The sequence below is a fragment of the Fundulus heteroclitus genome, chromosome 12 (assembly GCF_011125445.2).
Source record: "Fundulus heteroclitus isolate FHET01 chromosome 12, MU-UCD_Fhet_4.1, whole genome shotgun sequence".
NCBI classification, from domain to species: domain Eukaryota; kingdom Metazoa; phylum Chordata; class Actinopteri; order Cyprinodontiformes; family Fundulidae; genus Fundulus; species Fundulus heteroclitus.
Genome location: NC_046372.1, coordinates 38593372 through 38607145, shown reverse-complemented (window position 1 = coordinate 38607145; position 13774 = coordinate 38593372). Strand labels below are relative to the sequence as shown.

At 43.5% G+C, this 13774-nt stretch overlaps 1 protein-coding gene across 1 annotated transcript in view; it reads left to right on the top strand.

Moving 5' to 3' along the window:
* Positions 1–5776: 5776 nt before the first annotated feature.
* Positions 5777–13774, top strand: part of LOC118565028 (glutathione hydrolase 5 proenzyme-like) — a 40195-nt gene continuing 32197 nt past the window's right edge. The window contains exons 1-2 of the mRNA XM_036144575.1: positions 5777–5946; positions 6195–6322. Of these exons, the coding sequence (XP_036000468.1) occupies positions 5777–5946; positions 6195–6322 (298 nt within the window). The remainder of the gene's footprint in view (positions 5947–6194; positions 6323–13774) is intronic.

Genomic DNA, 13774 nt, shown 5'->3' with positions numbered 1-13774 from the left:
TTTTAAGTGAACTGTATACTTCTCTTTTACTGTCTTGAAGTCCAGAATTGGTCCCATAGGACAAAAATCAGACACACATTATGCTACAGCACAATGAAATAAAGCAAGAAGTCCAGAAGAAAATTTCACATAAAAAAATCGGACGGTCGGTGAAAATCAAACATGTTTGAAATTCAGTCGGCCGTCGTGAGGTTTTCGTGAGCGCATCCTGCTGTTCAAGCAGAGCTACGAGGGGGCGCCCTCCCCTCCTCTCCGTCCCCGCCAGGGGAGGGAGGGGAGCAGGCATCCCCAAAGCGACCTCCGCCCGGCCCGGGACCCGCGGGGCCCGGACGTCGGCTCGCGGGGCGGGGGGAGGGCAAGCGCTCCGGTCCGCGTGACGCGCTGGCCGCCTGTTTCGGCACGCCTCCGCTCGCGGGGCGGGCCGGGTGACCTGCCGTGCCGCGCGGCCGCCGGTGCGGTGCGTGAGCTGGGCTCGACCCCCTGCTCTGGGTCCCTGTCACCCACCGTCGCTCGCCTGCCTCTGCCACCACAGCGAGCGGTCCCAGAGGGGGCACGACGTACAGAATGAGCTGTCCGGTCTCGTCCGAGCGTCGCGCCGCACAGATCGTGAGCGGTGAACTTTTAAACCCCGCGGTTCCATCGTACAGTTTGAGATGTATATAAGTACCACCACTGAAAAACTCGTACAGGGTATGCCCGGCTTAGCGGTTGGGGACTGGCGGGGAGAGACAAGCTTTGCGCGTTTTTTTTGTTTTTTGGTTTTATATTGGCGAGGCAGCCGCCAAACTTAGCGCTGCGGGAAACCCTGACTTCAGAAAAAAAAAAAAAAGCCCACATACCTCACACAAGCGAGAGTATGTTGTAGGTCTCCAAGTTTCGTTCGTCTCTTGGTCCAAGCGACTGACTCGTTGATCCACAATAAACGCCGCTCTTCATCGCTTGGAAAACGGAACATCCGCGTCCCTTTATCAGTGCTGTTTCTGCAGCCGTGGGCACAACACCCTGGCATGGTGGCTTATTTTCGAAATAAAGAAATACTCGAAATAATCAGAAAAAATAAATTAAAATTAAATTAAAATAAAAGAAATCGGTCGCTCGCAGTGCTGTAAACGCGCTGAGCTTAAGCCGGGCGTACACTGTACGAGTTTTTCCCCTTTTCGGGCCGATTCTTCAGTCGTGCGAGCATTTTTTGAATCGGCCGAATTTCAGCTTGATCGTAGAGGGGGGGAGGAGGGGGGACTGGCTTCTCACGACTACCTCCAGATCAGGAATCGGACGATCGGTGAAAATCAAACATGTTTGAAATTCAGTCGGCTGGCGTGAGGTTTTTGTGAGCGCATCCTGCTGTTCAAGCAGAGCTACGAGGGGGCGCCCTCCCCTCCTCTCCGTCCCCGCCAGCGGAGGGAGGGAAGCGGGCGTCCCTGAAGCAACCTCCGGCCGGTGTTGGGGAGGGCGAGCCGTCCGGTCCGCGCAATGCGCTGGCCGCCTGTTTCGGCACTCCTCCGCGGTCCGCAACGCGCTGGCCGCCTGTTTCGGCACTCCTCCGCGCAACGCGCTTGCTGCCTGTTTCGGCACTCCTCCGCGGTCCGCGCAACGCGCTTGCTGCCTGTTTCGGCACTCCTCCGCTTGCTGGGGGGGCGGGCCAGGCGACCTGCCGTGCCGCGCGGCCGCCGGTGCGTCTCGTCCCTCCTCTCTCTCCCCTCCGTTCCCCTGACGCCCGGTGCCTCCTGCGTGCCTCGCCAGAGCTGGGCTCGAACCCCTGCTCTGGGTCCCTGTCACCTGCCGTCGCTCGCCTGCCTCTGCCACCACAGTGAGCGGTCCCAGAGGGGACACGACGTACAGTGTGAGCAGTCCGGTCTCGTCCGAGCGTCGCGCCGCACAGATCGTGAGCGGTGAACGTTTAAACCCCACGGTTCCCTCGCACAGTTTGAGATGTATATAAGTACCACGACTGAAAAACTCGTACAGTGTACGCCCGGCTTTAGCTGAGCCTAGACCCAAAATGGCCGCATGAGATCACGTGACCCGAAAAAAATGGAACGCCCATGACGCAACTTTCATTTAAGGGACTTTAGTTTTTACCAGTTCTGTTTTTTTTTTTTTATTATTTACGGTGTACGTTACTTTTAAAGCCACTAGGTTAAAATCCCAAATTTTAAATTTATTAATTGCCGAGGCAAAAATGGCTATCTATATATCGGTGCCGTGGCTCTGTGGAAGTGCAATGTAAAGGCCAGGATTAGACTGGTGTTTCACTTCTACAGAGCTACTGGAAACTTGAATGACTTTGTGCAGTTGTGGGGTTTTATGTACAGTTTGTGATCAGGGGGAACTAAAATATAACAAGCACCTTAGGTAAATATTTATTTTTAAGGTTGTTCTGATCATGTTTTTAACAGTGATTTGTTAACTTGTGTCAATAAACGTTTTGTTAAAAATAAAAAAAAATCTTTTTCTTAAATGAGTCTTGCGGTCAATACAGACTAAAAGCATACTAGAGCCACCATCTGGATAAAGTTATCACGTTTGTACAATATAATTATCACATTCGTACAATATAATTATCACATTTGTACAATATAATTATCATGTTTGTACAATATAATTATCATGTTTGTACAATATAATTATCTTGTCAACTGCTGTCACCTGTGAGTAAGGAGAGGAGGAGTAAGGAGAGGAGGAGAGCGCAGAGCCGGCAAGGCTGCACGGCTCTGCCTGCTGAGCCCTGACAACCAGTTCCTTTAATTATTCAGGGCAGACAAAAGTAGCCGATCAACGGCGGCAAATCACCGTCTATAGCAGCTCTTGCCGCCGCCTACATTTCCCCGATTATATAACGGAGCGATATTTGTGCCTTCTGGTTGAGGGCGCTGGAACCAATCCGAGTTCAACTCTGAAAAACTCTTCTCGCGGGACGCTTGCGGAGAAACAGCCAAGCGAGCGCACAGCACAGCTGGTGTTGAGCATGGAATGAGCAGGTCGAGTGCGCGAGCAGAGAAGGAACTGAGCGCGCACGTGTTGTCTCACTGCGCGCTCAGAAGTTAGTAAATTGTCATATATTCACCTAATCTGATCTGTTTTATATGGTGCTAGTAATTCGAATTCAATAAATTTTATGCAAATTTGTTCAAAACTTTGTTAAAACATGATAATAACATGTGAAAAAATGTTTTAAGAATAATAATAAAAAAAACATGTTGTTTTTGAAGAATTGATCATTCACTTTATTTTTGCTTTTTATTCAATTTAAAACATGCAATCTGACTCTATTCTTTAAATAATCACCTGTCTTGAAAGCTTCCAAAATACATCAGGGAGACTCTATTTTTCAAAATAGAGTCTCCCTGATGTAGTGCACCCTCCTACCTTCTAAGGTAGGAGGGTGCACTTATGCACCGGCATAAATGATGGTGTGTGGCCTGCTACTGTAAAAAAGTTTGACTGCCCTGATTATTACTCAATAATTAACAAACAGCAATTCAACGAATAGGAGGCATAAATGCATTAGCAATAATAAATCACAATTTTAAAGCCTGCAAATTAGTGTCCATCAATAATGATAATAATCTGTGCTGAAATCTTGTTTCTTCGTGTTTAAATCATGGGTCAAAATCAAGTTAAAAGAAATGTCTGAACAAAGCAAGTTTACAGTCCATCAGTGGGCACAAGTCATAAATCCAAAAGTAATCTACAACTTGAGCTCTGCAAGGCTCCACGGAGTCCACAGAATCCTGGATCTCTACTGAGGCTTATTCATTCTTAACCAGCCTCAGCCTCCTGCACCAATAGGCTGGTCCAGGCAGGTAGTCCGAGTTTTTATTTGAACCTGTCAAACAAATCCTCTTCTGTTGCTCTGAGTGTGCCATGGTCAGACGTTACTGTACAGAAGCCAATCTTTTATTCTCAGGCTCCATACCACAGATCTGTTCAAATGTGTCCAGGATGAAAAATACTGGATCAAGTGAGAGACCGGCTCAACTTCTTCTTGTATAGCATTAACTATCGCTATTCTCTTCACCTCAGGATATTCAGGGTAAAGATGGCAGATATTTTGTGGACTGAGGTCCTGACAACCATGTAGGATGTTTGATGAATGACTCAACTTTCACCCCTCTAGAAGATATGGCTACTGGATTCTTGGCAGTGTCCACATATCTCCATTGTGCGGAGCATGAAACCTTTAGGATTTGTGAGACCCGGTTAGACACAAATACTTTATAACGTGAGGTATCATTCTTAATGTACTTAAGGACTGATTCACTGTTTGTCCAAAATACAGATTCCTGCAGCTCCATCTGCAGTTCCTTTCTCCTGAGTACATCCATACGGCTGGATAGTCGCATCTTTGAGTCGTAGCTATGAGCCCCATCCTAGGAATAGTTATGGTTTTCAAGGGAGCAGTCCGAGATTTTACCATTACAAAAGCAGAGTGTAGTACAGAATTCTTGTTCTATGACACCAGGTAACTGTTCCGTATCCACTATCGCTGGCATCACAGAAATGGTACTGCTGGGCTGTACAGACTTTTCCAAAATTAGGTGGTTCCAACCATCTACTGACCTCAAACTTGTCCAACTGAGGAAGTTGTTGTATTAATTTTATCCACCTCTTTGAGATTGACTCATGTATACTCTCATCCCAGTCAATCTCTCTGCTGCTCAGATCATGTTACACCATATAGACTTGTTTCCAACTTAATGTAATCAACCCTAAAAGCCGCTGTTTCAATAAATCATTCAAGATATAATCCTGGATTCAGTGCGCTTCTCTTCTCAAGCGGACCCTACCTTTCTCTCTCAAGAGACTAGGCTGTTTTTTCCTTGGAGTTGCAACATTTTGTCAACAAAAAAGGCACTATAATAAGAGCCATCGCTCGCAATCCAGGAATCCAAAAATGAACCAGGACAACACAAAGTAAGTGCAGCCTTGCCAGTATCGCTGGACAAGAACCTGTTCTTTATCATATGGCGTTTTGGGTGTGGCGCAAGCAAGAAACAGCCAAACCTGTTTTTTGCTTGCTTTTTATGTCCGTGTGAATTAATGCTGGAGTGTGTCTGTTCATGGCTCTCTGAATGAATAAATTTGTCGGAAAAGGATGTCATGAACTGATGGCTCTGCGCTCACTTTGGTTGCTGTCTGTTTATAGTGGATTAAGCGACGCCTTGGAGTTTCAAAGGAATCGATGATGATGATGCCTTGTTGAAAAAAATGCTCTATTCATCACACAGTGGAAATTTGTGGAAGTATTTGATGCAAAGTTTTCACTGAAAAGGAAAAAACTGAATAATAAGAAGTCAAAATGAGCCAAACTAAGGGTTGTACTTTGCGCTCTAAAACGGAGTTTGAGAAAAAAGAGAAAGCAAACTTATTGAAAGGCTTTGATGTATAAGGTTGAAAAACTGCAAAATGAACGCAAAAACGTTTGTCAATAAAATGAAAGGATTGATACAAGAAATTAAATAGTTCGAGTACTTCTAGGGCTTATACTTCTTAATAATATATTAGTCAAAGAAAAGTAAGCAGTGAAGTGCAGTAAACTACTCCTAAAAGTAGATTTTGTAAAAAAAAAAAGAAAAAAAAGGAACAATTACTCAAGTAAACGTAACTGAGTAAATTTAAACAAGTTACAACCCACCTCTGGTTATAAGTATGACATTTTCATTTTCTGCAGTTTATCGGTGCACTGCAGGCTGCGGTTCCCGCCCCCTCTGATCCGAACAGGTGCACATTCAGTTTGGATCATCATCAGGCGGGTTAGTGTCAGCAGAAAGGGATGGCGAAAACTAAGGTGTACATTTTTTACTGCTTTTTGGCGCTGCTGCTATTTATCACCATTATTGCGGTAATCTTTAATAATCATCCTCTTGAGCCCGCATGCCCGAATGGCACTTTCCACAACGCCGCAGTGGCGGCAGACACAAGAAAATGCTCAGAGATTGGAAGGTGAGTTATAATTAATAATGGTTTCATTTTCTTTTACTTCCTGTTACGCACAATATCCACGATTTGCGATTATACGCACATCTGAGATCCGAATGTGAGAACAAACATGTTTCAGATAATATTTTTTTAGTGTGCAGTAAAATAATGTTGAAGCTGGCATGTCTCAACAGACACCAATGTAATGTATTATGTAAATTATGACAACATTTCCAGCTGAATGACAGCAGTAATGGGTGCGAATTTTCCAGGGACATTCTTCAGAGAGGCGGCTCAGCGGTAGATGGCGCTATTGCTGCGCTTTTGTGCACGGGCATCATGAACCCACAGAGCGCTGGGATCGGAGGGGGCTCCATGTTCACAGTAATGGACAGCTCTGGTGAGGAAAAGTGTGATAATAATAAAGTTATAAAAAAAATGTAAATTAAAAAGTGTTAAAATATGAATGCAATGGCAATGCCATTGCATTCAATGGCAGATACAATTATTATTGTAATAGTTATCGAGGATATCTACGGAAGTGTATTGCATTCACAGACCTCTCAACTTTGATCAAAAGTTAAGAGTGAGATTATGTTACATTTCGGGTGGTGGTTGGGGGAGGGGCTGACTGGACCCTGGAAAAGCCGGTCCAGTCAGCTCAGCAAGGGCGTAGGTTTGATTTCAACTTTGGTAGGGACACTCTTGGTCTCAAGTTTCATTGGTCTGATGTCATTGGTCCTACGCAATATACATGCTCTTATTTTTTTATATACTTGATGTGAGCATTAGGGCACATTTCGTTTAAAGAGAAAAGCAACATTTCTTGATACATTTATACAAATTTTATAAGCAATGCACACACTAGATGCTCTTTGTCAATGTTTGAAGCATCACCGGCTCTGATGAATGTGGAATTAGGACTTTTTTCCACTTTAAAAAGATTTGCATTTGAACAGTGATTAAGACAGAAGGTAAATACGTGCCTATTTAACCAAATATAGTCTAAATATGTCTGTTGTATGTGGATTTATCCTGTATTTTCTTTTGAAGATATAGAATTATGCAGAGGTAAACAGAGGTAAAGCCCACTCTTATTTTTTTTAATTTAAAATGCTCTCTCTGTATCATAAAACAAAGCAAAATAATACATTCAATGGACTGCAAATACATTTATTGTATTGGAATGTGCACAGGAACTAGAAGAGGAACTGACACTGAGAATTTAAAATATTAACTTCAGTATACAAGTTGCACAACTGGGCTGTAGTTACTCTGTGTAACCCATTTCACGTACTTTATCGTAACATACCAAACATGTTTTTACACAATACATCTGAAGTGTTGATAACAGCACCCAAAACATGAAAATTAACTTGAACCTAACTTGATTTCCACACATTGAAGCTGGACTGTAAATACTGTATTCAGTGTTTTCTATTTCATCTAAACATTCCAAAGATGTGCCTATGTCTGTCATTAACAGAGACAAACTGTTAATGAATCTAACCTTTAGATCAAGCTGGTCCAGAACGGTTTGATGAACATGACAGACTGCTATGTTATTGAGGCGCTGTTGAGTCATGGGGTCCATTCTTCGTACGTTGCTAATTCAGTTAGCTGGATTTCATTGTTGACGATTTGGCATGATCTTGGATCGTTTGGTTCTTCGAAACTCATCCCGGACTTGCTGTCATAGCAACATGTGCGCAAAGTTGAGCCTGCTCCCGAGCAGGTTTATTTAATGTACACAGGATTACATCGTAACGGAGGAGATAGGGAAGTCTATCCAGCCAGTGCACTTGGACCACCTAGTGGCAGAGGAAGGGACAGAATTGTGGAACACCATTTTTTTTTTATGTACAATAAAAGACGAAACAAATAATGCTTTGTTCCTGTCGTTTTATTTAAACAATTATTTATAAAGAAATGTCAGCAAGTCATCTTTTGCCTGCAGTAAGAGATAGTTATGTAAAGTCAGCAATACTACTGTGTGTAAAATGGTGTATTAGAATTTACTCTGAAGGTCCTTTTGAAGCAACTCGATCTCTAGTGCAGTTTTTCTCTTTTTCACATTGTGGAGTTCAATTTCTCCTCTTAATTAGTATTTTTTTTCCAGGTCAAAATACTTTTTCTTTTGTTGAAGATGCCGTTAATATAGGGAACAGATGGCACCTTGAGTAATTTTGTGAAAAATAAAAAGAAAAAAGAAAAAGGGTTAAACATGTAAAAGTAAAAAGAACCCAATTTTTTCCAGCCTTCTTATTGGTGGCTGTTAAAAATAGACAAACACATAATTTAACAGTGGCTTTTAAAAAATAGGAAGAAGTTGCTTTTTAAAATACAGTGAATAATTAAAGGCTATCATTTTGTAGAATATTCTTGTACTTCACTTTTTTCCCCATATTCTAGTGGCTCCCATGGAGGCTCTGGCATAAAAGAACAAAGTACTTATGAAATTATTAAAATGCAAAAATACATACTGTAGAAATTGATAGGAACATCTATCATGGACAGTATTTACAATTTAATTTGTCTGCTGCTGTTTGCCAGCCCTCTCTCCTGGCTTTAGCAAACTTTGAGGTGTTACCTGTCGTTTTAATTAATGACTTAAATTCGGCATAACCTTCCATTAAAAGCTCTTGTTCTGCTTGGGAAAAAAACTGTGGGCGTTCTTTGGCCATGCTGAACAGCCAATAGCAGCACTGCTGATCATTGTTTCTACTATCGATACATTTCCCCTTTTAAACAAACGAATGAATGCGCAGTTGTCTCAGATAACTTAATCCAGCCATACTTATCGTAAACAACAGGTGTGTTGGAAGAACCCAATTAGCCTGATCATGATTAGCCGGATGAAATCATCTTGGATGTCTCATTTGATCTCAGATGTTTTAAGCAACGTACGAAGAACGGACCCCAGGATGGCTCAGATCACTGGAGACAAGGGGTCAAAAATCCAAAAGCAAACCAATAAACAGAAACTTGCAGGAGGAGACTCACTCATACTCAAACAGAGTACCAGACAAACAACTAAGGTAGGCTTAAATAAGAGGACGGAACAGGTGAGCAGGGCGGGACCAATTAACCAAAACAGATGAAAGCAATTAAGGGAACATACAGACTAATAAAGAATAAACCTAGGATAGAAAGCAAGACGAACTTGAGCTGACATAAAATATTAACAAAGACCAGATAACTTACAACAGACTAAGCATAAATCCAAAGCAATACAAACAGAAATAAATCCTTAGACAGAAAAGTTGGCTAACTGAAAAAATTACCTAAACCACAACAGAACGTTACATGATCAGTTTTTCCACCACATCAAACAAGCCTCTGACTTCACTGGACATCCCCTTCAGAATATTTGAGGCTTCTCCAACAGACATAAATGTATGCAGAGTGAAACATTGCCAGCTGGACCCTCAAACTCCCTGTTTGGGTGGTCCAGCTAGGTTTGTCTATTTATGGATACTGCCCTATACTATCATCCACTTGCCCAGTAAGTAGAACATTTTCAACCTGTTTCAGTTTTTGCAAACCTATGTGGTTAAACCATTCCTTAAACTGACTCTCCAAAGTGTCCAACACCTTTTAAAATGTTGCACTTCAACAAACTTTGGATCCAGTTGGGATGGCTTACTGCCCATATATAGGACACAACACTGACTTTCTGTAGGTCTACCTTCACTCAAACTGGCTATCCCCTAAAGAACAAAGAAAATCATACAACTCTGTATTCACCCTAGCTGACAAATTAACAACAAGCTCTAATAAAAGACCATTCCTTCATTATTAAAGCAGTTACATTAACAACCTAATCTGAAGCCCTGATGGTCCAGGAACATCTCCCTCAGCCTGCTCTATCCTGTCCTGCCTTGACATTTGAGTTTCCTATATACAATTAATCAACCAAACAAACATGTAAATCAAGCAAACTATACCAAAATTATTGTGGCATCATTTGTGAGCTCCAAAAGAGATCACAGAATCCAATTACTCATACTGAACAAAATTAAACTCTTACCTGAAGCCCTGAAGGTTCAGACACTCTCTACCTGTGCTGTGGAGTTCCCTAAATTCAGCCATATAAAATACAAATTGATATTTATATTATATATGAATAAAAAGCTGCTCTTTAATTTGTACTTAAAATCATTTAGACATCACCTGAAGCACTGAAGGGCCAGCTGCTTCATCTTCAAGCTGCCCTGCATCATTATTACTGGATATCCGTGTTTCCTGCAATCATGCAATGTTACTATTATTCAAGTGTGTTTTTAGCATTAAAGGATTAAATGTAACACAATCGTTTATGTCATCCTATGATATTTACTGTCTGAGTGTTAAAATAGCTACTTATGTCTCTGTTTTCTTTTTTGGTGGCATCATATCTTATCTGTAATGTATTAATATCCAAAATAAAAAGCTGGATTCAAGCATTATAACAAGACATTAATGTTTGTACTAATTTACTTATGGACTGTGTGGAAATCTATGTAAAATAAAACCAATGTAAATAGTGTTCCCCTGTTTATGCTTGTCTTTATCCTATTTCTAAAAGTAGAAATAGTCAATTAAATAGCCCTATTATGCTTTCTAAACAAAAACATTGCAGATGTTTAGGCGTCATATCATGTTGTTATACTCTATAAAATAAATAACACCTGCTATTTATACCTGAACTGCTTCACAGGGTTGTCAAAAATGAAAACAGTAATTCATTCGGCTGTGGCTAAGAATCAGAATCAGAATTTTTGATAGCTTACATTGTTTGCTTGTCCATTTTTCCAGTAGTCTTCAGAACTCCTGCCTGACATAGAATATATAGTTTTATAAAAGAAAAAAAGGTTTTTGTTTATAAAATGTATTATACTTCAGAATTAAATATTATTTTGAGATGCTGACGTTGGTTACTTACATATCTTAAGTTCCACAAATCAAAATTACTCTCTCCTGCTTCTTCTTTCGCCCAATATTAGTTGTAGTAACCGCGGTATTCTAGCATGAATTACATTTAAATTTTGCTCTGCAACCACGCACGCACTAGCAAACAGCCAACCAGAAGGAGAGAAGGCAGAACTTAAGGCAGAACAACCAATAAGAGTGAACTTAAACAGCGCACAGCACAGTTACGTGCGACAGGAACCACCGGGCAGGCAGACGGAGCTGCAGCAGCAGCCACCAAGCAGCAGCGCTGCGAGAGGAAAAGAAGCGACTTCTGCAACAATGCTGTATTGTAAATTATAAACATGTTATTCACATCGAATTATTGGTAGGGAGAATTAGGTCGGTCCAAAATTTTGGTAGGGACCTGCCTTCCTATTGTCAGGGTTTCCTGTGAGTTTTCAGTTTAATATTCTCTCGCTCAGTTTACCCTCCACTCCTCCAGTAATCAGTCACACCCGTTAGGCTTTAATTAGACAAAATCCAATCCACCTGCTATTCTCACTATTTAAGCCTCACTCCACCTTCACTTCCCCGCTGGTCCGTCTTCATTCTCCTGTTGCCTCAGCAAGAGAAGCTCCCACGTCCTCCTGAGCGCCACCCGTCTGTTGCACAAACTGCCAAGGATTTTTCCATGTTTGGTGAAGTGTCAACAGCCCCAAGTCTGGCTATCTGAGATGTTTCCACGTCCGGTCGTCAGAGCTCCCTGTGTCAACCTGCTACCTTCCAGTCACAAGTAGGGCCACCTCATTTGGGATTAATCATTGTCTCCTCTGCATCTGGACTTTCTAGCCTGCTCTGGAGGCTACCCGTTTCCACGGCGCAGTGTCAGCAGCACTCCAGCGACCTCCAGTCTCTCCAGTCTCTCCAGTCTCTCCAGCTCTCCAGCTCCTCCATTCACCTTTTTCCACTACCATCCTCCCTTTAATAAACTTTCTTAAACGGAGCTCTTTGTGTGTGTGGTTCAGTTTGGTTCATCTCTGCAAAACCTGACAGCACGGACCAGCCAACAAATGAACCCGAACATCACACGGAGCTTATACACAGGGCTGGAGGTTATTAAGCTGTTTAATCAGCTCTGGAGCCAGAAGGAGTCTGCACTGATCTGGGCAGACACCTTGCAAGTTCCTCACCATGGTCAGCCATCGGCGCGGTCCCGGCATGGTGGTAGGCGAAGAAGAGGAAATCCTGCGTCGTTCCTGGCTGACGCCCCGCATGTCTCCCGTGAGGGTCAGCCACCGTTGCCTCACCCCCTCCTCTCCATTCACCGCCACTCTCCGACTCTCACGCTGGTTCCAAGACGCCCGACTGTGCCTCCTCCTCCCTCCGCGCTGCAGCCTCTGTCCTGCCAGTCACCGGAAGAGGAGTTTTATGAACTCCCTCCGCTGATTCCACCTGACCGCGGAGCAGCATCACACACCACGGCTAAAGTCAGCGTGGGTGTGGTGCGCACGGGAGAGTCTGATCCTAGTGTTCCAGCTGCACACGCCACAGCCCAAGCCTGCGTGGGTGTGCACAGCCTCTGCTTCACCGTTTGGCTCCTCCCAGCCTAGACACCGGGCTCGCCAACGTAAGACCCAGCCTGAGGCCTCCGTGGGCTCTTCTCCACCTCTGTCCACCTCAGGAGGACCTGCCTCTGTCCAAGTCCCACGAGGGGGTCCAGGAGGATCCGCCTCTGTCCAAGCCTCAAGAGGTGGTCCAAGAGGACCTGCCTCCGTCCAAGTCCCAAGAGAGGTTCCAGGAGGATCCGCCTCCAACCTCGACTTCCGCTGAAACCTGTAATCCGGCAGCGCCACTGACTGACCTGTTCAGCCGGAGCTGCCAACTGCGTTCTCCGGACCACTTCGCCTCGCCGGGGTCACCCTCCACGAAGGCCACTTGAACCACAGTGACTCGCCATTTACAAAGCGGACGTACGATATGAACAAGCAGTCTTTATTGCTGTCAGTAGCTTCGTCCACTTGTAATGCAAAACGACTGTCTTTTAATTTTTCTATGAGTTGCTCTTCAAGATCACTGGAAATGTTGCATATACGTCTCGCAATTGTGTCGTTGGACAGGGGGACAGCTTTTAATTTTGCGCCGCTTGTCTCGTCAAGCATAATTGACACCATGTCTAGAGCAGCAGGGAGAACGAGCTGCTCAGCAATTGTGTGCGTTTTTTTGCATTGCGCGATTCTGTATGCTACTCTATATGAAGCCATCTGTGCCTTATTGTTTACTGATGCTGCTTTTACCATGCGAGTCTCCTGTTGACGGTATTCTGCCAGTTTTCTTTGAAAGAAATCAAGAGGCTTATTAACGTGACTGGGGTGTGTGGTCTCTAGGTGTCTTCTTAATTTGTTGGGTCTCATGCTGTCTGCTGCTAGCGGTTTAAGACACAGGACACACATCGGTCTCTCCTCTGCCCCCACCACCGTTGCCGTGAATCCAAGAGCAAGATACCTTTCATCATATTTTCTTTTTGGTTGGCTTTTTGGTTTATTAGGCCCGTCTGGTTGGTGTCTCTCTGCTGGTGCCGACTCGACAAATTTTGAGGTCCGTGTCACAAAAAAATCCATGTTGTCTTGCCCACAATAGCCTGCGGCCCATTGGCACGAAACAGATGTATACAGATACAGATATATGGGCGCGACAGTGTTGCCAACTCCTCAGTAAGGAAAGTAGCTATTGGCTGTGCTAAGAGTCGCTAGAAGTCGCTGAATGACGTCATCACCTAATTTGCATAATCTGCCACATGATGTGATGTGCAAGTTATTGGCGCTGTGGGAGAAATAACGTTGTTAGAGAGAGACAAAAAGTGAGTAAAAACACTCAGAATATATAGAGCTACTTTTTTCTGTCCATTAATGTTTATTTATTTATTATTATTATTATTGTAACCGAGCGTTCTGGGTTCGTG